At 55.4% G+C, this 27,067-nt stretch overlaps 1 protein-coding gene and 1 long non-coding RNA gene across 7 annotated transcripts in view; one reads left to right on the forward strand and one right to left on the reverse strand.

The window, feature by feature from the left end:
* IQSEC3 (IQ motif and Sec7 domain ArfGEF 3) overlaps nt 1–27,067 on the reverse strand; it is a 98,447-nt gene that overhangs the window by 35,570 nt on the left and 35,810 nt on the right. For all 6 annotated transcript variants that reach the window (XM_067756104.1, XM_067756103.1, XM_067756108.1 and 3 more), the window contains exons 3-5: nt 13,366–13,645; nt 2,491–3,581; nt 182–343 (exon numbers count right to left, since the gene is read on the reverse strand). In XM_067756104.1, coding sequence (XP_067612205.1) covers nt 182–343; nt 2,491–3,581; nt 13,366–13,645 — 1,533 coding nt within the window. The remainder of the gene's footprint in view (nt 1–181; nt 344–2,490; nt 3,582–13,365; nt 13,646–27,067) is intronic.
* On the forward strand, nt 4,335–26,119 carry LOC137233458 (uncharacterized). Its single transcript, XR_010947421.1, has 5 exons — nt 4,335–7,387; nt 12,870–18,577; nt 19,297–20,090; nt 24,884–25,593; nt 25,850–26,119. It is a non-coding gene; the product is annotated as an uncharacterized lncRNA (long non-coding RNA).

The raw sequence follows: 27,067 nt of genomic DNA on the forward strand, positions 1-27,067 counted from the left end.
GATGCTGGCTCCTGGACCAATCAGGAAGCCACCAGGACTGGAGCCAGGACTTCTGGGAATCCACCCAGACTTTAGAGGTCCTGTCCTCCCCGTGGCCTTCCCCCGCTGAGGTCCCAGGCCGCCCAGGAGATCCGGGAGGGTGGGCCAGGAGGGCGGGGAGGAGCCCGAGCGGGGCACTCACTCGAGCACGTCGCGGTTGAACTGCTTCTTGCTGTTGCCCAGGAACTCTCCGATCATCTGGCGGCTCAGGCCCTTACGCTGGAGCAGGAAATGGGCCACTCCGATGGGGGTGTCGGGGATGAAGCCTCGAGAGATCAGGAACTGGATGCCCTTGTCCGGGTTTCTGGGGGTGGGGTGGGGAGGGGAGGAGGGGTAGAGAGTGAGGCAAGTCTCCCCATGACGCCTTTCCTCCCTTTCTTCCTGCCTAGGGAACCCACAAAAGTGCCTGGAGGTCCTTGGGCAGAATTCCCAGGAAATGTCAGCATTCCTTCCACTGCAGAGGGGCTCCCCTTAAAAAGCCCCTCTCGCCACGTTCTCCTGAACCTCCCTGCACAGGAGTGAAGATGGTGCGGGACTGGGGAGGTCTGGCCAAGTAGATTCCAGAGCAGGTGGAGAGGTGTCCCTTCCGTCTTCCTGCCTCAGTCCCACTGGATCTGACCCTGAGGTCCCCCAGCCCTTCCTCCCACCTGTATCCTGCTGTCTACACTCAGGACCCACGCTCGAACCGGGAGGGCAGAGGAGACTGGGAAATGGAGGTGGGATCTCCTACCACACCCCTCTTCCCTGTGTGTGGCAGACACAAGAAAGACCCTGCTCTTCAGGGTTGACTTTCCCAGGCTTGAGTCTGTGTGTGGGTGTGGGTGTGAGTGCTGTGTCTTAAGGCCCATGTGCTCCCAGCTTGGTCTGCAAATCCATGCTGCTCCCTGAGCTGAAGCTTACCGGTCCAGGAGAAGATAAGTACAGAAATAGAGGCTAAGCCTTTAGACCCTTTTATAGCACGTTGACATTTTCAGGACAACCAAGCATCTGACTGTTTTTCTAGCAACTCATTTTAATTGTATTTTACAGAAGTGTCAGCCCACAACATATTGGATAAAAACCCAAACTGGTCCTTCACTATAGATAATTTGAGAACCACTGTCTTGTGGGATCCAGGTACGTGTGTGTGTGCAGAAGCGAGGGTAGGGCTGTGCTCACCAGGGTGGCAGCCTGAGGTACACGAAGGAGCGATGGGAGTCACACAGGTCTGACTTCACCCAGCTCTGCCGCTTACTAGCTGTTTCACAGGGCTCAGCTCACCTGTGTGAGCCTGTTTCCTGGTCTGTAAAATGGCATAATGATGCTCTCTCTAGAACTTGTTAGGAAATCTGCAAATGTTTTATGTCAGGTGAGCTATGAACGGTAGCTATTCCCCCTAGAATAGAAGCTGCTTGAAACCGGGGGATGTGTCTTCCTCATCTTTGTGGTTTCCGTGCCAAGCACTCCAAACATAACTTCTGAATGAGTAAATGAACACACAGGTGAATGGTTTCTGCTCAGTCCTCATTGATTAGGCAGGAGGGATGCCGTGTTTCCCGCCTCAGGGCTATGAAGGAAGGGGTGAGTGGAGGGTGGAGACGAGTGCCTCATGTACTTGAAATCTCCACAGGACGGGCAGGTGTGTTTCCTCTGCTTGCCACCAGCTGTATACCTCTTGGTTGCAAGGAAGTTCTGGCTGGGGGCTCTGAGCTATGGTGGTTGTTCATTTCTCCGCTCCCACGCCCCTGTTCTCTTCTGCTTCACCTCTGCTTGCTTGACACTCCCCTCCTATCCGCCCCCCGCACCCCCATTCCTTGCGCCAGGTCTCTGCTCCCCCCACCCTTTCCTGCTTTGGTCACTGCCTCTTCTCTCCGTGTCATCAACCCCATGAGATTGATACTCCCTGTTTTCTTAACTTCATGTCCTACCCGAATGCTTTCTGCCCAAGCCTTATACTACTTGTACTATTATTTACTTAATAGTGCATTTTCTCTGAAATTTTCTCACTTTTCAAAGCCTAGCTTCATCTAGCAGTACTAGTGGTTAAAGCATAGGTTTGAGGTGTTTTAACCCTAATCTTTAACATAAATTCTTATCAATTAAAAATAAAATGAGGGGCTTCCCTGGTGGCGCAGTGGTTGAGAGTCCGCCTGCTGATGCAGGGGACGTGGGTTCGTGCCCCGGTCCGGGAAGATCCCACGTGCCGCAGAGCGGCTTTGCCCGTGAGCCATGGCCGCTGAGCCTGCGCGTCCGGAGCCTGTGCTCCACAGCGGGAGAGGCCACAACAGTGAGAGGCCCGTGTACCGCAAAAATAAATAAATAAATAAAAATAAAATGAGTATTCCCACACTATCTCAAGGATCAGGCGTGGCCCAGAGGCCACCTGGGAGGACCCTGGGACGATTCGGTCCATTCCCGGGCCCGCTGCTCACCCGTAAGTGCAGCCCCTGCCCCGCACCTCCTGGAACTTACATGTTGAAGAGGTTGAGGCCGATGCGGTAGAGCCGCTTGCGCAGGGTGTCGGTGGAGAGCGTGGGAGACTTGCAGCTGGCCGGGTTCTCGCAGTGGTAGCGCGGCAGGCTCAGGATCATGGCCTGCAGGGCCTCCTTGGAGGCCGAGGCCGACGCTGCCGATTTGGTGGACGCGCTGCTGCTGCTCAGCTGCTCCGAGCTGTCGCCGGCCTCGGCCTCCGCCCCTTTCCCCGCCTCCTCGGCCTCCTCCTCTCCGTCTTCCTCCTCCTCCGCCGCCGGCACCGCGGCCCCCGGCGGGCTGGCGCGCAGGGCCCCGTCGGCACCCGCCTCTACGCTCGCGCCCTCGGCGGGCACGTCCTCCTGGCCGGCGCTGGGGCCCTCCAGGGCCTCCTGCCCGCCGGCCTCGTCCTTCTCGGCCTTGCCCGCCGCGGACTCTGCAGGGGCTGAGGCCGTCGGCGCACCCAGGCAGTTGGCCACGGACAGAGCCGTGGAGGAGGAGACGGAGATGTTCCGGCTGGCGATCTGCACGGTGACGTCCCGGAAGGCCATCATGAGGGTGCTGCCGTGGCCCTGGGGCGGGCCGGCGGGCTCGGTGGGCTCGGCCCAGTCCCCCGAGTGGGCGCCCTCGGGCTCCCGCGCCTCGGTCTCCAGGCCCGGCGGCCCCGTGCCCGCGCGCAGGGCCCTGTGGACCTGGTAAGCGCCGCTCTCCTGCAGGGAGCACACGGTCTTGAGGCTCCAGGTGCTGAGGGCGTCGTCGATGGACTTGGCCAGGGACTGCACCTGCTCGGTGAAGGAGTCCTCCAGTTCGGTGAGTGTGCCCGCGATGGTGGGCGGCAGGGAGGGCGAGCGCGCCAGCGGCAGCCCCGAGAGGCCGCAGCCCTCCAGGAGCGCCCTCTCGGCCGCCAGGCTCTCGGCCGTGGGCGCGCGCGCCTTGCGCAGGGAGATGCGCCGCGGCAGGCGGCTCTCCAGGAGAGAGTTGCGGATCTTTTCGAAGTTCTTGCTGAGCTGGTACTGGCGGAAGGCGGTTTGGATGGTGCAAGCGGCGCGCCGGGACACCAGGTGGCCCCCGTACTTGTGTTCTAGCATTTCAATCTGCAGCGAAGACAAAGAGGCGCGAGCGCAGTTAGGGAAGGGGTGTGACAGTCCTTGAGAAAGACGGTGGCGGCGGCTGTCGACTGGGGCAGGGGGTTGAGCTGCTAAACTTCGGCGGGGGCGCGGGAAGGCACAGCTTCGGGGCACTGAGGGGCTCATGTCTGAAAACCCTAGCACGCCATGGCCTGAGATGCCAGGGCTCCCAGAGGTGTGGGATGTAGGACTGGATTCCGGGATTGGTGATGCCAGGGGCAGGGGACGGACGAGGTGCGAATGGTAGGGGGCGGTTATTTCCAAATGTTCGTATCAGAGATGCATACGGTGGAGTTCATGGCTGAAATGCATGACATCCTGAATTTGTATTAAAATACTCCATCAAAAGAAGTGGGAGGGCTAGGTGAAATTATTAATAAAACTTGTTAGGGCTGGGTGGTGGTTAAATGGGAGTTTATTACACTATTCTTTCTACTTTTGTGGGGGTTTTTTGTTTTGTTTTGTTTTGTTTTGCTGTACGCGGGGCTCTCACTGCCGTGGCCTCTCCCGCCGCGGAGCACAGGCTCCGGACGCGCAGGCCCAGCGGCCATGGCTCACGGGCCCAGCCGCTCCGCGGCATGTGGGATCTTCCCGGACCGGGGCACGAACCCATGTCCCCTGCATCGGCAGGCGGACTCTCAACCACTGCGCCACCAGGGAAGCCCTTGTGTGTATTTTTAAATAATAGAAAATTGAAAATTAAATAGAAAGGCTAAAAAACATCGCTGCTACTCCTGTACACCTGCTTTCTTTCTCAGCATTCGTGTCATGCATTGGGGTAGTTTCCTGTTCCTGGGAGCCTCATAAGGGTTGGGACTGGGGTTGGATCATCTCTGTGTTCCCAGCATCCGGCCCAAGGACTGGCACAGGGTAGAGCTCAATAAATGTGAATTTCATAAAAAGACAGATGGATGATGGATGGATGTTTCAATAAGGGGAGTCCCTCCAGGCTACCCTGCTCCACAATTCCAGTCACCTCTGTTTCCAGCAATGGGAGCTGTTACAACCAGGGCAGGGCTTGGTGGGGCTGGTTGGCAGGGCCCGGGGTGGGGACGGCACTGCCTCATCTGGGCAGATGTGAACGCAGGAAAACTTCTGGCACTGGCCAGTCTGCCTTCAAGGCCCTTCCTCCCCTCCTCTCAGCTCTGTCCCCCATCTGTGGTCTTTTCTCCTCCTTGGGTTGCTAAGCTCTCACTTTTTCTCTCTTATCAAAAACCTCTCAGGAAAGGACTAGAAAGACATTCCCCCGAGGTGTGAATGACCAGTAACAGTTAGCAGTGCTCCTTCCTAGAGATTTTTGCACTTAAATAACAGACAAAGCCTGTGTGAAGGGGATGGACAAAATGGTAGCACTGTGGTGGGTTCCATAGTCCTTAGGGAAGCCTGGGAAGGGAGAACGTATTCCTGGGCCCTGAAACTATGTATTCCCAGCCGTACACTCCACTTACACAGAGCAGCCTTCCTGCACTAAGAATCGGGACAGGTGGCTGAAATTAATACTCAAGGCAAGAACAACGTCACTCCTCCATCCTCCCCCAGGATCATGGGGGAGGGGTACAGATACAAAGGCCAAATTTCATCCCCCAATGCAAGAAACACTTCACCGCACTTCCCGCTCCCCCAGGGACTGCAGCTGGAGTGACTACTTCCCAACTACCCTGGCAGCCCCCTCTGTCCCTTCCCTGTGGGTGCCCCACAGCTGGACCAGCAGAGGCACCCTCCTAGCCCAGGAGACCTCATAGATACAATCCCAATGCCCAGGGACAAGCCCAGGTAAATGGGACCTCCTCAGTGTGTGTCCTGGGCTCTTCCTGTCTCACCATCCAATGCCCTTTCCCATCCCCAAGCCTAGTGGCATTATGCTGCCTCTCTCCCCACATCCAATGCTTCCCTCTGAAGAGACTTGGAAAACGTATTCATATTAAGGTTTAGAAGGCCACTGAGTCTTCCTATAGGACTCCTCCCAGAAGCACTTGCAGTTCACAAGGTGCAAGGCCTTAAGCAGGAGGCAGGAAGCTCTCCTGGGACTCACGGCCCTGGTGTTGCAGGGACATCCAAGGCGCTCTTCTAAAGCATGCCAAGTGTGTTAGTTATCTCCTGCTGCAGAACAAATTACCACAAAGGTAGCCGCTTAAAACAACACCGTTTATTTCCTCGCAGTTCTGGAGGCCAGCAGTCTGGGCACAGCTCAGCTGGGTTCTCACCAGGCTGGAATCAAGGTGTCAGCTAGGACTGCAGGCCCATCTGCGGGTCGGGGTCCTCTTTCAAGCTCACTCCTGTTGGCAGATTTCAGCTCCCGGAGATTTAAGACTGAGGCCTCAATTACCAGAAGCTGTTCTCTGCCACCTGGTCCCCTTCACAGCGTGGTCGTTTACTCCTTCAAGGTCAACAAGAGAGCCTCTGTGTGAGGCCTCACTGCCTGTAAAGGGTCCACCTGATTCATTCAGGCCACCCGGGATGACCTCCCTTTTGACTAACTCAATGTCAACTGATTGGTAACTTAATCGTAGTGGTGACACCCATCATATACACTAGTCCCGCCCACACTCCAGGGGAGGGGATTATATAGGCATGTCCACTGGGATCAGGCATCTCTGGGGCCCTCTTAGAATGCTGCCTGCCATACCAACTGGACAGTTGCCTGTGGGCTTTTATCTAGGTATGGCCTCATGTACCCAGGGGCCCCAGAGAAACACAGGTATCTGCCTCTGATGCCTTCTCCTCCTGCTTCTGCAGAAATCACACCAGAAGGAAGAGAGCATGGTAGCTCCTGAGGCCCAGAATCGGCCTTGGCAGGAAAGTCCTCCAAGGGGAAGAGTAGGGAGGGAGGGGAACTGACTGCTCACCTGCCTCCTTCTTGCCAGTTCCACCTCCCATTTACCCCTCCCCAAGCACCATGAGCAGCTGACCCCAGACAGGAATTCACATCTCCTTCCTCCCTGGCCTGCTCATAGGTCTAGGGAAACCCCTGGCCCAAGAGCTTCTCTTCAGATTATGAGATGCTACTGGCAATAGAGGGAAGGTATGAAATCCCATTGCCTGAAGTGTTTCCAGAATGGTGAAAGGTCCACCCCCTGGCATGGTGTCATCCCACCTAGAGGCACAGGCTGGCTGAGATAACTGAGGAGACTTCTTCTACCAGCCAGTGTCCACGCTTCACCCAAGGAGAGAAGAAAAGCAGATTTTAAATTCCTGAGTCTGTTGCATCGGGTCCTCCACTGGACTGTGAGCCGCATGAAGGTAGGCTTTGCCTGCCATGCTCACTGCTCTATCCCCAGTGCTTAGAGTACATAGTAGATCTTCAATGAATATTTATTGAATAACTTAAAACCTTCCTAATCTGACCGTAACTTTTCTCTCCCGGGCTGATGATTTCACCCTCTCTGGCCTCCTTTGTAAGTTTACTTCATCCCCTAGTCTCTCCTACTTGCATTTCCAGCCTCTACCCTGGTTTTGACTCCTTTCCACCAGCCTACAGACCCTCCTTAATGTCCCAGGCTGAAACATGACCCTGCTTGACTCCCCTGCTCTGGGCCACTAGCCCAATCTCTGTATTTTTCCACCAAACCTATAGGAGGACCAGTCTGCCCGCTCTGCCTCAGTCCGTGAGCACGTGCCGAACCACTGGCCCGCCCCGGTCCGTGAGCACATGCTGAACCACTGGCCCGCCCCGGTCCGTGAGCACGTGCCGAACCACTGGCCCGCCCCGTGTGCCCTGACTGCTTGCAGCTGCCTCCTGCTACCACCAGACTAATGAAATGACTCTCAGGAAGGTACTGATGACCTTCAATCACTAAATCCCATCCTCAGCCTTCCTCCCCATCCTTTCTGCAGCTTTGATACTTTATCACCTTGAAACTTTGTCCTCCGCTCTCATGACCCAGTCTGTCTTGGATTTCCTGTCTCCATACAGCTCCTTGAGCCTATATTCTGACCGCAAGGTCCCTAACTGTGCTAGTTACGAGTCATATGCGTGCTCTCTTCCATTCTCCAGACACATTTTAATGATTTTCCTGTGCATTTCTGGACGTCTTCCTTGACTTCTATGTTGGAAGTCTTTAGAGCAGCCCCCTGGTAGCTGATAACTAACAGCTGATGAAAGGAGAACTAGCTCATGCAGAGCCTTCGTGGCGACTCTAAAGGTGTCCCACGGGCTAATGTCTTCTCACCTCTTGTCTGAGAACCTCGTCTTCCATTCACTCTGATAGGTGGATGAGCAAGCCCACAGGGGAAATACCCAGTCCCAGATCTGCCTCTTCCCTGATGGTTGACCTTGGGCAAGTTTCTTAACGTCTCTGAACCTCAGTTTTCTTATCTGTTAAATGAAGCTAATCCTGCTGACTCTGTAGCTTGTTGTGAGAATTAAATTATTTCCCGTAGCACCTGACACACAGTAGGTGCTCGATAACTGGTAGCAGTTTGATGCTGACAGTGATGATTCTGGGACTCTCAACTCTCCATCCCTGGACTCCATCCTAGACCTACATTTCCAAGAGCCCATCGTCTGCCCCGGCTCACCCAAACCAGCTCTGGATGACGTCCTTATTCACCTAACAGCACCCTGGCTACAAGGTCATCCAGTTTGGGGACCTCGCTTTTGTCCCTGGGTCGGCCTTTGCCTTATCCTCTGCATTTGTCAGGCTGAAAGTCCTATAGCGCCCCCTCCATGCCTTTTGCAATCATCCTGAACTTTCCACCAGACTGTCACCACGTGGGGCTCTCCTGGACCCCCCATTTGGACCACTCTGACAACCCCCCATCCACCTTGCACTATATTCCCCTGATCAGTATCCTCAGCGAGCGGGTGTAAACACAGGACTTCCGGCGCTTGAGACCATTGCCCTAAACAAGTGTAAACACCATCTCCTGGGGGTCTGGCGCTGAGCAGCCTGGCCCCGCCTACCCCCCCAGCCCCTCCTACTACGCGGAGTCCACAGTCACGCGCCAGCCCCGCCTCCTGCTGCCCCCCTCCCCCAACTAGGCTTTCCTGCTCTGCGGATCTCCCCGCTCAGCCTCCCCGCAGCCGGCTTTGTCCGCCCCAGCCTCACCTCCCACTCTCATGCCCTTTCCCCTTTCTTCAAATGTGCCTCCTCCACGAAGCCTCCCAGTTCCCCCAACCAGAACGGGGTCTCCCTGCCCTGAACCACGCCCCCCCCAGAAGGTTGTTTCGTGCTTCTCTTTGACACTCAGTTTCCCCTGCTAATCTTGGTGGTATTCATCTAACTTAGGCTTCCCTCCCCTTTCCCCTCCCCAAGACTCCATTAAGCGTAAGTTATTGGAGGCCCCGGATGTGGCCTTCGCATCGTCTGGTGCACGGACGGCCTCAGCCCAGAGCCTGGCCCGAAGCCACAGCTCAGGACGGTCTCTGAATTCAGCTGAGGGATCGTCACCGTTTGTCCCCATCGTCTAACACAGCTGGCTGCCACTCATCCTGGCCTGGTGCCTGCTGCCCCCAGTGTCCCCACCGCTTCCTTCGCATCTCAGCACCCCAGACGGTGCGTCACAGGCGGCACAGCGTAATCCGCCTCTGCATCCCCCGTGCCCAGCGCTGAGCCAGACCCGTGTTTGGGGCTTAATCAATGTTTGCGGTCGTGAACTAAACTGAACTCTCTCCTCTGCACCAGGGGAAATGCAGTCCAGGCTGTCTTCTGGGTCTGGGCTTGGAGCCAAAGGCTGTACCACCGGCCCCGCCCCCCATGTGCATTCCCCTCCCCCCATGGTCACAGGCCTTGGGGAATCGGTGGTTCCCCGGGTCAGCTCCATCCGCCCCAGCCAGGCCCCTCTCACCTCCCTGACCCTGTTCTTAGCAGGGCCAGGCCAGAGAGCTGAGGGACCAGCTCGTGGGAGGGAGGGGTCCCTGGGGCCACCGGCCAAGGAGCAGCTCCGCCCACTTCTCTCGAATACCCGAATACCCGTGAGTCCTGGGTAACTGTGGCCTCCCTCCTCCCAGGAGAGCCATCCCTCGGCTCCTGCTGGGGAGGCAGTGGGCGGGGCTGGCGGCTGTCTCGCTAACGAGCATTCAGTGTTCATCAGAACAGGCTCCCTCTTCCAAGCGGCTGCATGGCTGAGCCCGACGGGGCCTCTGAGGGACGTTGGGGCACCAGGCCCGGGTGAGGGGGCGGGGACGGGTCCCACGTGCGCCAGGATTTCTCAGTTGAGAAGATTAACGCAGTACGTGGTGTGAGTCTGCAGACCTTGGCGAGGCGAACCTCACACCTCACCTGAGGCTCCCGGGCAGAGTCTGGGGAGGAGAGAGAAGCCCGCAGGACGGGTGGCCTGCACTGAGCAGGGTTGTTCTTCTCTGTGTGCCCACCTCCCTGCCCACCGTCCAAAACACAGAAAGTGTTCAGCATGGCAAGGGGCACAGAGGCCTGCTGGGGAGCAGGGCTGCCCTGGGACCCTCTCCCGATGCAGCCAGGTAGGGGCTCTGGGGAAGAGCCACGGCTCAGCTGCTCCCTGAGCCAGATACTCCCTCGGGTGGGGCTGCTCCAGGAAGCCTGCTCTGAACCCTGGTCGGGCTACTTGCCCTGTGCCAGGATCCCGCAGTGCCCTGCACACCGCTTCCGCAGAACCTACCCCTTCACCGCGGTGGCAGCAGATGGGGAGGGCGCTGGGTTAAAATCGTGGACTGTGGGGTCTGTTCTGGTTGCACCGGGGTGCATACCTAGGAATGTGTCCTTAGGCAAGTCACTTAACATCACTAAGCCTCGGTCTTCTCATTCCTAAGATGGGGACAGTGAGAGTCTCAGGCCGCGGGGACATTGTGCAGATGGGGGGGGGGGGAGATGGCGCACAGAAAGTGCTGCAGTGCTGTTAGTGTCGCCTGTGCCGTCCTGTGTCAGCGCCCACCACTGGCACCGGAGCTCCCTGAGACCCAGGACTGCGTCTTGTGCATCGCGGTGCCCCAGGCCTCGCACGGGGCCCAGCACAGCAGCTGTGCACCGCCGTCCCCGAACTGAGACCACGGAGCAGAGCAGCACCCTGGCGCATCTTGCCTTCACCGCCACCCTCGGCAGGCTGGTCCACTGCAGCCCTCACGCCCGCGGTAGCGCTCTCACCTTCAGAGCGGGACAGAGCCTCAGACACAAGTGAGCAAACTGAGGCCCAGAGAGGGACGGTGACCTGGAAACATGGCCACCACTTCTCGCCTTGAGAGGCACCCCATGGTGAGGCTGGACCCTGAGGCTTGGGGTCCAGGAGATCTGCTCTCCAGACAGAGAGCGGCTGCCACCCAGGACCCTGACTCAGGAGCGGGGCCTGGATGCTGTGAACACAGCTCCACGGCCGCCGGGCTTGGACAACACAGAGACCTATGCAGTTTGGACATCCCAGATGGGCTCCAGTGGGTGCTACCCGACAGGCGCAGAGAACAGGACACAAACTCCCTAGAGAACTTGAATTTGGAAATCACATGCGTGCCCTCTGTATCTACTAGAATTATGCCCAGCATGAAAAAGGTCCACAGTGCCCATCAGAACCCTGCACAACGCTCCCTATCCCACTAATCAGTTAGAATTAAACTAATTCCCTGCCCAAGCAGAAGCACCAGTTTCCTTTGGTGTTACTAACAGGATACTCCTTAAATTGAACTGTATTCTCTTTGGGGAGCAGGTAGGGACCATGTTTTTTTTCTTTTTGGTACCCCACTCCCTCATTGCTTTACGCATCGCAGTTATTCAAAAAATATTCACTCGCTGAGCTCTTACTCTGCCCGAGGCACTCTGCTGGATGCCAGGGGATGGGATGAATAGGACATGGTCTCTGTCCTCAAGGGGCGGAGCCGAGTGGAACTGAGAGGACGTTCTCATCTGTGCCAGCTGACCGCCCACATCACAGCATGCGGTTCCAGATGGACTGCCTCCCAGCCCCGGCATGGGCCTTCTCTACCTCAGAAGCGGGACAGTCTACATTTTTAACAGCTCTAATTGTTAACGGAGCTAAAAACAAACCCCTTCCTCTCCTACAAGTTTCATGCATTAGTACCACTATTTTTACCTGGAATGATAGAAAATAATCTAATCCAGCCAATTCACATTCAGCTCTTCCATGTCTAAAACTGGTTTTCATGTCTACAGTTTCCCTGTATGACCCCAGCCAGTTGTTTTCTTTCTTAGAAGAACCTTAGAACCTCAAGATTCTCTTTTTCCCTCTTAAATGAAACCCCTAGAACCAGACAGCCTGACCAGTAACTAGTGTGGGGCTCCAGGCAGCTGCCCCCTTACACGGGGGGTTTTATCCACCCATCTGTGAAGGCTGCTGGACCCATATCATTGGCAACTGCTTCATGGGCTATTGACGCATCTTGAGCTTATAGTCAACTGAATCCCGAAGGCCTCTCACCCACGACCAAGCCTGCTCATCTTATAGTAGTGCTGTGGGATTTTCAAAGCTAAGAACAGAACTTTAGATTTTTCCCTCTTTCATCTGATTTTTTTCCACTTAAACAATATTTCCTAATGAGTTCTTTTCTTTTTTTCAAATCTGGGATTCTGTCATCAAGGTATTAGCTTTTCCCTTTCAGCTTTGCATCAGTCCTTTTTTGAAATGGTTGACCTGGGCAGGACCAAGGACAGTGCCCCACTCAATGACCCTGGCATTGGCACTGATAGAAAAATCAGTGTTTTTTGACAATTCCGTTTGAGAACAGCCCACCCGACTATATTGTCAACTAACCCACTTCCTATCCTGTCCACGTAGATATCATGGGAGATTTTGTCAAATACTTTACTGAAGCCTGGTGCACCGCCTGCAGCCCCTGACCTTGGATAATAGCTCGACATCTATGCTGAAAGGAAGAAAAGACTGGTTGGGCTTGACTCAGTCTTAGTGACTTTTCTATTAGCTTCGCTTCGAAAACTCACAGTCCGTTGGGTTAAAGAATGGTTCTTTAGAACCTACACCTTTTAGAGCTAGAAGGGACCTCAGAGATGATTCAAGATCTAATTCCCAATTTTGCTGATGAGGAAACCAAAGCCCAGAATGCTTAACTGGCATTTTCCCAAGTCACAGAGGAACTAGAATAAGAACAAGGATTGGATCCCACATCTGTGCTCCACGCTCAATGCTCTTTCTTAGCAATATTAAGTCATAAATTCTTTCTCTAAATGCGTTCGCGCACACACACACACACACACACGCACACAGATCTTCCTTCAGGTCTCTTAATTTCCCACGCATACAAGCCATGCCGTTATCATTTTGGAGGGTGCAGCTGGGACCCAGGGACTGACTACTTTCTCTCCTCCTGCTTCGCAGAATGGAAGCTGGAGGCTCAGAACTCCTCAGTGCAATTTGTTCTCCAATAAGGGGGTCTTTGAACTCCCCCAGTCTGGGCTGATCTTGGGACGCCTCAGTCTACCTGGAGGAGACCACCGTCTTCAAACCTCATGTGAGCCTGTGTGTGCTGAGCAGGGGGCTGGCCCCTTGGGTGGGCAGGTAAGCTGGGCCGTCTCTTCTGGGGTGGGAATTGTGTCAGCAGCTGGTCTTCCTGCAGTGGTAAGAGGGGCAGAGCCCTGAACATGCTGCCTGTGGGCCTGGCATTACAAGGGTGACCCCTGCCATGGAAGGCTGGTTGCCTGAGGAACTGGGCTGCAGGGAAGGGCAGTCACTTGGTCCAGTTTGGGAGAACTAGAAGCAAAGAGGTCTGCCTGCAGCAGAGGCGGCCTAGACAGGGGCATCCCTGGTATCCTGGACAGCGCCCGAGACAGGGCCCTCCACCACCCTTCCCACCCCCCTCGGAGGCCCTGGGTACCTGTTTATTCTTTAGGTCAAGGGAGAGTTCGTAATCGGAGGCGGCAGGGGCGCGGGCGCAGAGCGCAGCTGCCGGGACAGGCTGCTGCCTGCTTGGGGAGGCCGCGCAGTGGAGGCCGGCCCGCGGGGAGGCGCCCCCCGCCCCCGGCCGCTTCTCCTCCTCCTGCAGCTCCTGGGCTTGAGCCTTCGGGGCGTGGGCACTGGGTCTGCCGGCCGCCGCCGCCGCCGCCGCCGCCACGGAGTCCTCCGTGCCCGCACCGGCCTGGGCGCAGGAGCCGTCACTGTGAACGAAAGGCAACTGTGCTCGGTTGGGGGTAGGGGCGGGGTGCATGTGAGTGCGGGGGAGGGGGGCTGGGGCCCTCTGGCAGCGACGGGCCTCACCAGCGGAGGGGCTGGTGGGGGCCTCCTGCGGTCCCCATTAGGGAAGGGCCCCAGCCCTGGAGGAGAGCCTGAACTTGTGGAGGGTCCCCGGGGGGCAGAGGGAGGGAGTGGCTGGCACTGGCCGCAGCTCAGGAACCTGCTTAGAAGCGGTAGAGCAGGTGCTTAAGGGTAAACTACCTGAGTTCCAGGCTGGGCCCTGCCTCTTATTGGCTCTGGGGCCCTGAGCAGGTTACGTAACCTCACGTTTCCTCTGTTTCCCCATCTATAAGGCAGGAATAATACTAGTGCCTACCTCATAAGGATGCTGGAAGGCTTAAGCTAGTTAAAGTTCTTAAAGCCGTGCCTGGCCCATGGTCCCTGCTCTATGTGTGTTAACTACCGTAATTACCCATGGCCTGGCCCCTGGGCCCTGCTCTATGTGTGTTAACTACCGTAATTACCAATGGCCTGCCCCCTGGTCCCTGCTCTATGTGTGTTAACTACCGTAATTACCAATGACCTGGCTTTCTGGCCAGTGGCTGAAGTAGCTGGGAGGAAGCTGATCCTCGCTGAGCCAGCTCCCTCTGTAGACTGCCCAAAGGGGCTGGGGGAGGAGTGGTGCTTATAATCCTGGCTTGGGTTATGAAGTATCTGTTCTTCCCCAGCCCCTACTCTCTTCCTGTGGAGCCAGCAGCAGGCTGGCCATAGCTGTTGCCCACCCGCCTCCTCCAAGACGACACTCTGGCTGCCCGGGGGGCTGCTACACTCAGGTTGCTCCCCTCCCCGGCCAGCCTCTGAATTCTGCCCGTCCCCAAGGCCCAGTGCTGAGCCATCTCCTGCATGAAGACGTTCCGGTGTTTCCAGCTTTCAGGCTCCATCTGCTAGAACAGCAGAGAGTCACCGCCTCCTTCACAGAGGAGAAGCATCTCGGCTCACGGTGTGGGCTCCAGTGCAGCCCCACTACTGTGTGGCTTTGGTCAAGCGGCTTTTTCCCTGACCCCTGGTTTCCTCATCAGTATAGAGGAGGCACTAGTACCTGCCCTACGGGCTCATGCAAGGCGTAAGGGAGTCAGCGTATGTGAGGTGTTTAGCACAGTGCCCGGCACAGACTAAATGCTCCGTAAACCTTGACTCTTATTTCCCCCATCTCCCTTCCCCGCCCCCACCAGAGCCCGGCGCTTGTATTCTATGCGAATCCCTTCTCCCCAGTTAGTGCTGAGCAAACAATGAAGGCTCCATAAACACTTGTTGAAGGATGAATTGAAGAGAACCCAAGGCTACTGGCATGGCCTCAGCAGTGGACAGAGTCTCTAAGGTTATCTAGTTCATCCTTCCCATCTCCCTTTTTCGCATATGAGGAGTGGGGGCCCAGGGAGGTGGGCTGGCTCTGGTTGAGGGCCAGTCAACCTTAGGGCTTATTTCTTCCACGGCTTTGTCCCACGTAAGATGCCCCCAATCGTGCCAGAGAAGGGACCTCTTCAAGCTCTTGTTTCCACCCAAACTTTGGAGTCTCCTGGTGCTAGAATAAGCAAGGGTGGAGTGAAGAATCCTCTCTTCATTCAACTTCTTCTGTCCTCCCCAGCACTCCCCCGCACCCCACCAAACATAGATAAAGAAGAGCTCACTGGCCAGCCCTAGCGACGAGCAGCCTCAAGCTCCTTGCCACTGCATTTTGCTTGGTCATTTCTTCTGTGGCCATCAATCAAGCTGTAGAGTTGGATGAGCTCTAAGTACGTGGCTTTTTCACTAGTATCACCAGGAAGTTCTTTTTAAGATCTAACTTCAGCTCCTCTTGTGATAGGACATGGCCATTCTTCCCGCAGAGCCTATGGAAGTAGCCCTTTCCCACTCCCAGCACAGCTTGCCTCCTGGGGACAGCATTGGGTCTCACCCATCTCTTCTCTGCACTGTCCTTGGTACTGATGCCCAAGGCTTCTTAACCCTAAAAGGTTTTCAAGACTCTTTAGAGACCAAACACCTTTAAAGATAGCCCTTTGCTCTCTTTGTGCTGCTGGAGGATGCTTGGCGAGAGGTTCTAAGGAGTTGGTGCCCCTCAGTAGCAGTGCTCCACCAATGATAGTGGAGGCTGGTGGACAAATACCCCAGCGTCCTTGTCTCTGGGGCAGGACAGCTCTGAGACACGTTTCACACCGTCTCCCAGACGTGCCCCATGGGATTGAACCCCAGTTGCCCAAAGCAGTGACCTGATCATTAATGAACCTACATTGGCTTCCTGCTCTTTTGTGTCTCATCCGCCACTCTCCTGTTGACACTTCTTGCGGTCACCTGGTCCCAAAGACACTACTTACATTAAAACAAAACACATTTTTAAAATAACCTTTTTCGTGGGCCGCCACTCTGGATATGGACGACGGCTCCAAGGCCTTCTCACCTGAGCTCGTCCGTAGGGTCTGGGAGACAGGAGGCCCCCACTGTCATCTCCAGCATGTGCACGTGCACGTGTATGCACACTCACACACACACACACTCACACACACACACAGCGTTCTAACTAGCGCTGTGGCTTCGGGTAGCTCGCGTCCTCCTGAGTCAGTGTCTTTACCTGCCACCTCGCAGGAGCTTACTCATCTCCAGGGACCCTCCAGCTTGGACGTTCTGGGAGCTTGGATTCCAGTGCTGAGGCCAGACCACCAAGGCCCACCAGCCCCAAGGTTCCAGGCTCTCTGGCTGGTGGAACCAACTCTGTCTTTGCCCACCTATGTGCACAAGGACCTGAGAGACTGTGCCCCCCAAGGTATAGGATGAAAAGTTTTGGAAAGGGGAGCCCATCCTTGTCGTCCTTCCTTCTAATACTCCACAGACTTGTGTGGTAGGAGGTGGTGATGGAAACCCAAGACTACTGTCATCAATATGCAAGGTTTAGGCTTGTCAGTGGAGGACAAAGAATATGGAAGGCAGACCTGGGTTAGAATCCTGGTTCTGCTACTTATGATGTGGCCTTGGGCAAATTACATAATCTCCTTGTGGCTCTATTTCTTCATCTGCAAAACAGGCATCCTTGTAATGCCTTTACAACGTTGCTGTGAGGAATAAAGACAGCTGGCACAGCCCCAGTACACTGCCTGGCACACGGTAGTTGATAGCAATGGTGGTTGTATTCTGAGCTGAAACCCTATAGCATGGAGTCCCACAAGAATGTCCAGAAAAATAGCACGGAGCATTCCTAAGTGGAAGAGGTTCTCAATAGTTAGCCTTCCTGTCAACCTTCACAAAATTGAAATAATAGGGTTTTTCCTCGTTCCTCGTGGCCTTTCCCAGACCCCCGACTAACTCCCAGGGTCTTTAGGGAGAGAAGTGAAGATGGACTGGCTCCCACCACTGTTCTCCACCCACTGGAGAAAGAACACGATGAAGAGCCTTGGTCTTGGGAGTTACCAAGTCATGGGATCCGTGGCCTCTGAGGAACCTGTGTGTATTCACGCCCTGGTGGGGCCCACCACGGTGTGGGGCGCGCCCGAGGTGGACGTCTGTCCAGTGCTGGTGGTATGGATTTGTGCTTCGGGCACAGGGAAAGCTCAGATCTTCAGCCCAGGGTGTCATAGCTGGAAGGACCATCTCTCTCAATCCACAGTCTCTTACGGAACTGGAAGTCCATTGTTCCAGTGCCCAGAGCATCACTCCTCCCAAGACACCAGCTGTGTCCCTTCAGTTTCCAGAATTTGCCAGGCTGACCTCACATCATAAAGCCGGCATCCCTAGTGGGTCCAATTTCAGGCAGCCTGGCGCGTGGACAGGAATCATGTGAATGGGATTAAGTCTGTGACAAGCAGAGCTTCTTTTAAGCCCCTGGCTTGAGCTTCTGGAGAGGAATCCTGATGAACTTCGCTGTCCTGGGCTTCATCTCCAGCTGCAGAAACAGACTCCTTGAATGGTAGTCCCCTAGCCTGGGGCAGCTTAAGGTCGCTGCTGACATATGGGAGATGCTAGTCACAAGAGTCTTGCCTGGGTTGGGGCACCCATTTGAAAAGGGAAAAGTAGAACGTGGGTGTCATCAGAATGAGAGGTTCTTAGAAGGCTTTGGTTACACCCACATGACATTAGGCTGATACACGTACAGGGGCCTAGGCCATCCACGGAGGTTATGCCACGCATGAGAACACGGCGTGAGTATGGGAAATGAAAGTCTTTGAGAACTTGGAGGAACAAGCAGTTTCTCAGAGGATACTACATGCACACAGGACCAGAATGATCTGTGTTGAAACTCAGCATCATCAGGGGAGGGTCACTCATGTGGGACACTGGCTTGTGCGCAGTGGGATTCCAGGTACCCGCTGAGCAAGCCTGGTCCTGGCACATATAGGACTCCCCTGAGGTTCCAGTGACCACCCAGCCTGTCTCTCATCTCTGCTATCAGAATTGACTTCCTAAAATGCGATGTGTTAACGCCAATCCTCTGCTCAAAACCCAGCAGTGACCTTCCAGTAATGCCGGATACAGTTCATTGTTCCACTCATGTCCGTGTGGTACTCAAGAGCGGTCATGATCTCACCCCAATCTCCTTTTCCAGCCTCATCTCCAGGAGTGACCTAGCCACTCTGTCCACGCTGAAACTCTCCCCAGATCTGCCACACACCCTCAGACCACCATGCCTCTCCCGTGATTTCCTCCCGCCTGAAAGGCCTCATGCCCCTAACCCTCCCATCCATTCTTTCTCTGCCTTGTCAACTCTTTCAGGACTCACTCATTGCCCCAGGAAGAGTCCACCCCACAATATGCTCCAGTAATCTTTGGCACTTGCCTCTGTTTTAGCGATGACCACCTTGTGCCCTAAGTATTCATTGATATGTCTCTGTCTTCCACCAGACGGTGCTATGTACACCTTTTTGTCACAGGTGCTTATCACAGTGGGCTGGCTTTTAAGTCATGTTTAATAAATGTTAAATGGATGGAGGGATGGGTGGGTGGATGGAGGGAGGGAGGGAGGAATGGATGGGTGGATGGATGAATGGATGGGTGGAGGGAGGGAGGGAGGAATGGATGGGTGGATGGATGAATGGATGGGTGGATGGAAGGAGGGAGGGAGGGAGGAATGGATGGGTGGATGGGTGAATGGATGGGCAGATGGATGGAGGGAGGGAGGGAGGAATGGATGGGTGGATGGATGAATGGATGGGCGGATGGAGGGAGGGAGGGAGGGAGGAATGGATGGGTGGATGGATGAATGGATGGGTGGATGAAAGGAGGGAGGGAGGGAGGAATGGATGGGTGGATGGGTGAATGGATGGGCGGATGGATGGAGGGAGGGAGGGAGGAATGGATGGGTGGATGGGTGAATGGATGGGTGGAGGGATGGAGGGAGGGAGGGAGGGAGGAATGGATGGGTGGAGGGAGGGAGGGAGGAATGGATGGGTGGATGGATGGAGGGATGGGTGGAGGGATGGAGGGAGGGAGGGAGGAATGGATGGGTGGATGGATGGAGGGATGGGTGGATGGAGGGAGGGAGGGAGGGAGGAATGGATGGGTGGATGGATGAATGGATGGGTGGAGGGATGGAGGGAGGGAGGGAGGAATGGATGGGTGGATGGCATTTGACCTTTTACACTTTCCCAAGGGCAGAGATACTGCGGTGAGCTTGGTGGTGTACCACCCAGACCCCGCTTCAAGGACTGCTTGCCCAGCTCTGGAGGTGCTGTTGAAGATGGCCTTCATCTGTCAGCTGCCCCCCACCCCAGTTCCTTCAGGAACTGCAGTGAGCTACTGGGCCAAAGTCAAATCCTCCCCAGGGCTATCTGCATCCAACAGCTGACAAAGAGGGGACATAAAGGCTCAGCCGTATGACCCAACATGGGTTGGCTAGGTCACTCTCCCTCCAGAGCCCCCGTGGGATTAGCCAAGGCTCCTGGTGGACCTGCAACACGGGTTGACTTCTCTCTGCCCCACGCCGTGCTCCTGCCCTCCCTTCCATGGGTGTTGATCCCAAACACCCTCCAGCAAGCGTCCAGCACCCTGAACTCAGAATCTCCTTCCCAGAGGCACCAGTCAGCGATGGAGACCCAGCTTTTCTTTTTCCTTCCTTTTCCTTGTCAGCCAGGATTACCCTGGTCTCCCTGCCCCCAGACCTGCAAAGCCTTTCTGGGCTCCGGATGTCTTTGATAAAGACTCTGGACTCTCTTCCCAGAAAATGCACGTGATTTCATACACGCCAAGCTTTACCTCCACTTTCAGAGGCTTTACAGACTCCGCGGATCGGGCTGAAGATGCTCTCCTGGAGGGATGATCATGGATTTTGTCCATATGCTGAGAGCTGCGCCAAGCGCTGCAGGCAGCTCTGGTCATCCAGAGGAAACATGAGGGCTTTCAGACACCGGCACTGCTCCCTCAAAACCGACGGACCCTCGCTCACGGGTAAGAGAGCTTGAGTGGAGGGAGCCCCTGGTCCTACGACTCACTAGTCAGGTGATTTCGAGCGAAACACTTCACTTTTCTGCACCTCGGTTTTCTCATTTGCAAAATGGGGGTGTGAATATCTCCTTTCCAAGAGAGTGAGGAAGATGAAGTGACCTCCTAGGCTGGTGTGCTGGCCACCGTGGAACATCCGTCCCTAGGAAGGATGAGGGAGAAGGAAGGGCAGCTGTGCAGCCCCCGGCAGGGAGCTGGTCCCGGCAGAGGTGTCCTCCCCGGGCTCCCAGGCAGACCCTTCCCGGTGCCAGGAGCTGAGGGGACAGGAGCTACTGCAGAGCCTGTGAGGGCCAGGGAGGGGGGTGCTATGCCTGGGGAGGGGAAGACTTCAGGGGAGGGGGCCCCCAGGTCCTGGCACGAAGGCAGAGAAAGGCAGGAGGAGGAGCCTGGAGGCCCAGCCCCTGCGGCTGGTTGGTGCGGGTGATGGGCGGGGAGGCAGGGCCGCTTTCCCCTCCCTGCAAAGGCCGGAGCAGCAATTACCAGAGACGCAGCCAGGAGTGTTTTGAAGGCTGGAGGACTCCTTGGGCTAGAAGATTCCCCCAGAGGGCCTGACCAATTGCACTAGATTATCTCGGTCTCTGCCAGCCTTTCTTAAAGTGCTTCTGGGACAAAGAAACTAGGCATTTTCCAGACAAAAGCTAACAAAAAGCCTCACATCTCAAGATTTTTCAGCCTTTACTAAAACACTCCTGTCTCTCCCTCTCCTGAATCGATAAAGTGATCTCAGGTGGTCAGAATAAAGGCCAAGCAAGGGGAGTCAAGTGTCCTTGGGTGTCCCAGATGCTACTGGGGAGAGGTTGCAGTGAACAGAGGGCCAGCGTAAGGAACAAATTCACTCGCCGCCCATTCCAAGCACAGGCTAGGAGATGCCGGCCGCCCTGCACCTTCCTGTTCACACCACACGCAGGGCCACAACAGAATCCTCGCCGCCTCCCTGACCCCGCGTTATCCAAGCTGGACGCCACAGTTCACGGTAGGATGCCCTGGAGGAGGGCGGCCGTGTCTTCCCTGCTGTCCGCTTGCGGAGGCCGCCCTGCCTTCATTGGCTGTGACACATCCCAAGGCCCCGAGAGAGTGAGTTATTGTCTGTACCGGCGGCTCCTGGGAGACTCCAGGCTTTGACTAAACGGCTGCTCCAGAAGGTGCTGGCTGGGTTGCTTTGTCTGGGGGGGTTTCTTGCTGAAGGCATCACACTCCTCCTCCGGGCCTGTGCCCTCCTCAGACCCAGGCCCAGTCACGGTGGGGCCCCAGAGTCCAACGTGGAAGCGGCCCCTGCGTAGCCCACTCCTCGGCGGGACGCCAGCACCAGGGAGGCCTCACCTAGAAGCTTCCTCAGGACGCCTCCCTCACAGACTCACAAGCTGGGCCACACGGACTAACGCCATCTTATTGCCCCTGGAAGCCTAATATTTTTGAGCGTTTGTTTTCCTCCCAGTAGACGTGGATCTGGAAGCAAAATCAGGCTGTAAGGACGCCCGCCCCGCTCGCTGCCTGACACACCGCACACAGCTCCCAAGTGCATGCCCCTCTGAGCCCCTGAATACGCCTCGGGCTTTCTCACCTCCCGTGTCTGCCCACATTCCCATCTCACCCACCCTGAGGCTGCAGCTGCAGAAGTGTGGCCTGTAATCTGTCCCTGACACACCCCACGGTCACCTCACAGCTGCACTGAATGGTTACAGCTAGTGAGCTCTGGCTTGTCGTCCACGTTTTCCTTTTATTATGAACTATCTGATACATGCAAATACGAATAACGTGCACGCGAGGTTCAGAGAAAAACCTTCGCTTCACCCAGCTCAGGAAACAGCCCATCCGTACCCGCGGGTTCCTCCTTCTCTCCTCGGAGGAATGCCTGCCCTGGATCTGTGTTTATCGTCCCCAGCTTCTCCTTAGGGGCGAATCTCCTCCTGTCATGTTGCATAAGCAGCACTGGCTGCTGGGCAGGGGCACTGCCAAGTGCGCCTCGTGCTGGCGGGGGCGGCTCGGGAGCTCTCAGGGTCTAGCAGAGCCCAGGAAGGGGCAGGAGGCCCTCCCGGGGGACGGCCCCCAGCCCCCAGCTCCAGGCCGGACTGGAAAGATGGCAGGGCTCTGACGCAGCCAGGCTGTGCCCGTTCCTGCAGCAAGGAGGGCTTTCGAGTGAGATAATGGACTTGCTCCCTAAGGAACCCTGCTTCTGGCCCCGTGTGGCCAGATGGGTAACGATTTCCAAAGGCACCATGGGGACCGTCCGGAGCCATGCAGAAATAGCCCATGGAAATGCCAGGTGAGGCTGGCAGAGATGGACTCGGAAGAAGCATCAGCCTGTGAGCCGCTGGCAGCCAGGTCAAGGGTGTGAGTGCCTTTGGGGTCCCTGAGAGGAGGGAGCGCGCGAGGCGGTGTCAGCACAGCACGGTAGAAGTTACAAACGCAGACCCAGCGCCAGGCGGCCAGGCTCTGCCATGCACCTGCGTGTGGCCTTGGGCAAGTCTCCTAACCTCCTTGGGCCTTACTTTCCTCTCTAGGAAAGGATTGCAGCAGTAATGTATATGAGATGCTCTCAGCCCTATATAAGTAGCAACCATCGTTTTCCTTTTCAGGATTTACAACATGTTATTTTGTCAAGTAAGATAAAAAGCAAAAGCACCGGCTTCCCTGGTGGTGCAGTGGTTACGAATCCGCCTGCCAATGCGGGAGACACGGGTTCGAGCCCTGGCCTGGGAAGATCCCACGTGCCACGGAGCAACCAAGCCCGTGCGCCACAACTACTGAGCCTGCACTCTAGAGCCTGCGAGCCACAACTACTGAGCCTGTGAGCCACAACTACTGAGCCTGTGAGCCACAACTACTGAGCCCACGTGCTGCAACTACTGAAGCCCGCATGCCTACAGCCCGTGCTCCGCAACAAGAGAAGCCACCGCAATGAGAAGCCCGCACGCCGCAATTAAGAGTAGCCCCAGCTTGATGCAACTAGAGAAAGCCCGTGCACAGCAACGAAGACCCAACACAGCCAAAAATAAATAAATAAATTTGTAATAATAATTTAATTTTTAATAATTAATTTATATAAAAAAATAAAAGAACCAGACAGACGGCTGTGGTTAAAATCCCACCTCTCACTAGCTGTGTGGAGCTGGGCTAGTTCCTTAACTCCGCTGAGCTCGTTTCGTCCTGTGTAAGGTGGGGATACCTATGTTGCTGGGAGAGTTAATAAAACAATGACCATAAAGCCTCGGCACCTATCTGATGCTCGGTAAATGCAGGTTTCCTCCCCTAATCTGGGCCTGTTGTGCTTCCCTGGCTTCTGGGCTGCTGTGCTCTCCCCGGAGAGCGAAGACCTCATCTGGTCCTTCTTGGATCCCTCCAACAGCCCTATGACGGTGGCCCACACAAACCATGTGTGGACAGCCCATCCCAGAGGCGGGGCATGAGACCACATCTCTCCATTTCCCTCCTCCAGGTCCACCCAAACCAGCCCTACCTCACCCAGCAGAGATGTTTCCTACGTTTCCTTGGTCCTGAGCCATTTTCAGGGAAGGCTATCCTCCCACCTCCTCGCATTCCACCCCACATCGGGGGAAAGGTCTCTGATGGCCTACAGGTGCCTGTGTCAGTCAGGTGTGTGCTTGCCAAAAACCAGGAGTCTTGTGACACAAGAGATGGAAATGGCAGAATCACCAGCCGGGTAGGACATTGCTCTAGACATCTGCCAGGTTACTATGGAGCAAGATTCCTTGCCTGTTTCTTTATGGTCACCTTCCTTATCTTCACCTTTCCTCCTGGAAGTCCTTCCTAATGTCTAGCTTCAATCTTTCTTGCTTCAGTAGAAACCACTCCAAGCTCACAGTATCAGAATGGCCAGGCAATTTCGCACATGCCTGTGGGTTTCACGGGTCATCTCCAAAAGTGTTTGGGAGGAAGGGCCAGCAATGCAGGACACAATGGCTTTGGGGAGAAGCTCCAGAGCTCCCAGCACGGGGAGCCACCCCTTCCAGGCAGGGCAGTGGTCAGTGCCAGGCCATAAACCTTTCCCTGCGGGGGCTAAACTGTCTCCTCCTCTTAAGAGGAAGCCAAGCTGTCGTCTGGCTAGAAGGTGTTCCTGATAAAATGTCTCTGCCCTTAATCGCATCCTCGCTGCCCTGTGACAGCCCAGTGCTGGGTTAAATGATTTCCTCCCCGGCCCTGACGTCTAGAAAATCTCCTCTCCAGGCCTGTTGGCCCTGCTTGACTGTCATTCATCGGGGCTCTTAGCTTCTTTGATCTCTTCCCCAAATTGGTCCCTCAGTTCTTGAGTCACCCCCCCCCACCCCGCCCTGCTTCTCGCTCTCGTTCTCTCTCCAGCCAACTCTGTGTGTCACAGGCTAGGCTTGAGTAGAAACATCTGAAAGCGGCCCCCTCCCCCATGCCATCGCCTGCTGTCCAAAGGAGGGACTGGACCCTCTCCCTGAAGGGCACAGCTCAACGACCCTGAGCAAGTTGCAGGGTAGTGGGTCCCCTCCTGCTTACCATACTAGGGGCTCCTGCTGGGACCCCATCCCCTGAAGGAGTCGGCCCACTCTTTCTAAGTATTTCTCGGTCACACCTGAGTTTCTAGACCCCTTCTCCTGGGACTCCTGGATCTTAACTGATGTTTCCCTCTGTGCTCTTGAAAAATCCAGCTTTAAAGCAGCTAGCATTTATTGAGTGCCTACTATATACCAGACACCTCTGCACACGTCATGTTGTTGAATCCTCACAATCACCCTGTTGTCCCCATTGGACAGATAAGAAAATCGCGGATTCGAAAGCTTCAGTAACTGCACCAAGGTCACAGAGTTTGTAAGCGGCCAAGCCAGAACTTGAACCTGGATGTGAGTTACTCTGTCCATGCTCTCAGCTGCGCTGCATCCTCGTGCTTCCTTGAAGGCTTCCTGAGCTCACCTTCCAGCCCAGGCACTCCTATCCCACCTCGTCACCCTCCTCCTTTCCGACCTAGAAGGGAATCCACAGAATCTGGTGCTCATCTCTCCGCCCTCAGAGAAGAAAGGGAATTCTCTGTATTCCCTTGTATTGCAGAGTTCTTCGTTGGTCAGTAATTAAGAGTCTCCTGTTTACCAGAATCGTTCTTGTTACGAATTAGTAAATTCATACTAATGTGATACATCAGTCTCTCATGAATTTGTTTCTGGTGAGTCAGTCCCCCTGGAATCCAAGAACCACAGGGACACCTAATTGATTCTCCAAACCTGCAAGGCTACAGCCTAGACTTAGAGCCCGGTGCCCACACCAGTTCCCGCCAGCCTGCGGGGGGTGGGGGGCAGGATGAGGGGGCCCCAGGCCCGTCAAACAGTGACAAGAAAGAGGCGCCCCGCCGCTCCTCTGTCTGTACGGGCTCTGTCTTCACCTCCAGAACCTGAGCAAGTTGCTGCCCTTCCCTGAGCATTTCCTCGGCTGACAACTGGACGCAGGGATTCTCGCCCTCGTGACTTTGAAGGTTTGTGGGGAGGATCGGTGGAGTGGAGGGTGGGAAGGAGCCTGTCACCTGGCGGACGCTGCATACAGTGAGCTGAGGCTGAGGCTGGCTTGCCACCCAACGCTTCCTTGTTGCCGGGGGCCCAGTCCAGCTCCCAGGCCGCGCCCTGGGGAGGCAACGGGGATGGAAACGAGACAGGTGGTCATGCGAGGGCAGTGGGATCATGCTTGTGGGGTGAGGCTGGTCTCCTTTAAAACTGCCTTTTGTGTTTTCACAGTAAGTGAAATGGAGAAAGAAATCCCGTGGCCAGCCACCCTCCCAGCCCTCCTCTGACTCAGGTTCCATTGCTTCCTCCCCACGAGCCTCCGCCCAGGCGCTCCTGTTCAGGTCACAGCACTTTGCTTCATCCTGCTTTGCAAACGCTCCTGGTCCCTTGGCCAGATGTGGATGCCTCATCCGGCCAGGGCAGCTCCTTGCCGTCCTATAGAATCACTGGGGGGATTAGACCGGCCACCACCCATGTGATAGCTGAGGCCACTGAGGCCTAGAGCAGCGGCGGGGGGGGGGGGGGGGGGCACCAGCGCTGTCGGGTGGCCTGAGCCCTCCCTGTTCCGCGTGACCCCAGCATCACCAGCGGGAGACCTGGGGTGAGGCACTTCCTCTCCTGGGTCTCCTGTCTGGGCAGTAAAGGGCCAAGGCTTCCTGGTCCTCTGCCGCCTTGACGGCCTGTGGTTCCAAGTCCGTGGACCCCTTCTCTGTGCTCCGCCACACTTCTCCTGGCTCCAGACAGAAAAACACGTCTTCCTTCACCAACAGCTGTCTTTCCTGTTTTGTTTTGTTTTTTAATCGTCACAAAAGTTATCTCTAAAAATCTCCTTTCTTAAACCATTCCAATGCCTCTCAAAGGCAGTAAATTCTTGAAGAATGCCTGATCTCATGCAATCCCTCCTGCGATAGACTATTTCCTCATTGGGGGTCTGAGGAAATGCATTTAAAACTCTTTCTGTCATCCATCAGAAATGCTTATTGGAATTATGTCATTTTCATAGTTGTGCTACCGGTTACAAGATAAATGAACAGGTAAAGGTGACCTTTCAGAGGAGAAAACAAGACAGCACAGGAAACAGTGAGGTTAGAAGAATCTCTAGGCCTGCGAAGAGAGGCCACGCTTTCTGGGAATGAAACGAGAGTATCCAAAAGATTCAAGCAAGAAGCTTTCAGCAAATGGAACGAGAACTTGTTTCCCCCCAAACTGGACAACGCTCTGCGTTAATAAACACCAATCCTTGTGATAGCTTTCATTTTGTTATTCTGGAAGTATTATCTTGGTTATGTTTATTTCTCTCTCTCTCTCTCTCTTTTTGTGGGATCTCAGTTCCCCGACCAGGGACTGAACCCGGGCCACGGCAGTGAGAGCCCAGAATCCTAACCACTAAACCACCAGGGAACTCCCATGTTTATTTCTTTAAATAATAAAGCCTAGAGCTTTTCTCCT

The sequence above is a fragment of the Pseudorca crassidens genome, chromosome 11 (assembly GCF_039906515.1).
Source record: "Pseudorca crassidens isolate mPseCra1 chromosome 11, mPseCra1.hap1, whole genome shotgun sequence".
NCBI classification, from domain to species: domain Eukaryota; kingdom Metazoa; phylum Chordata; class Mammalia; order Artiodactyla; family Delphinidae; genus Pseudorca; species Pseudorca crassidens.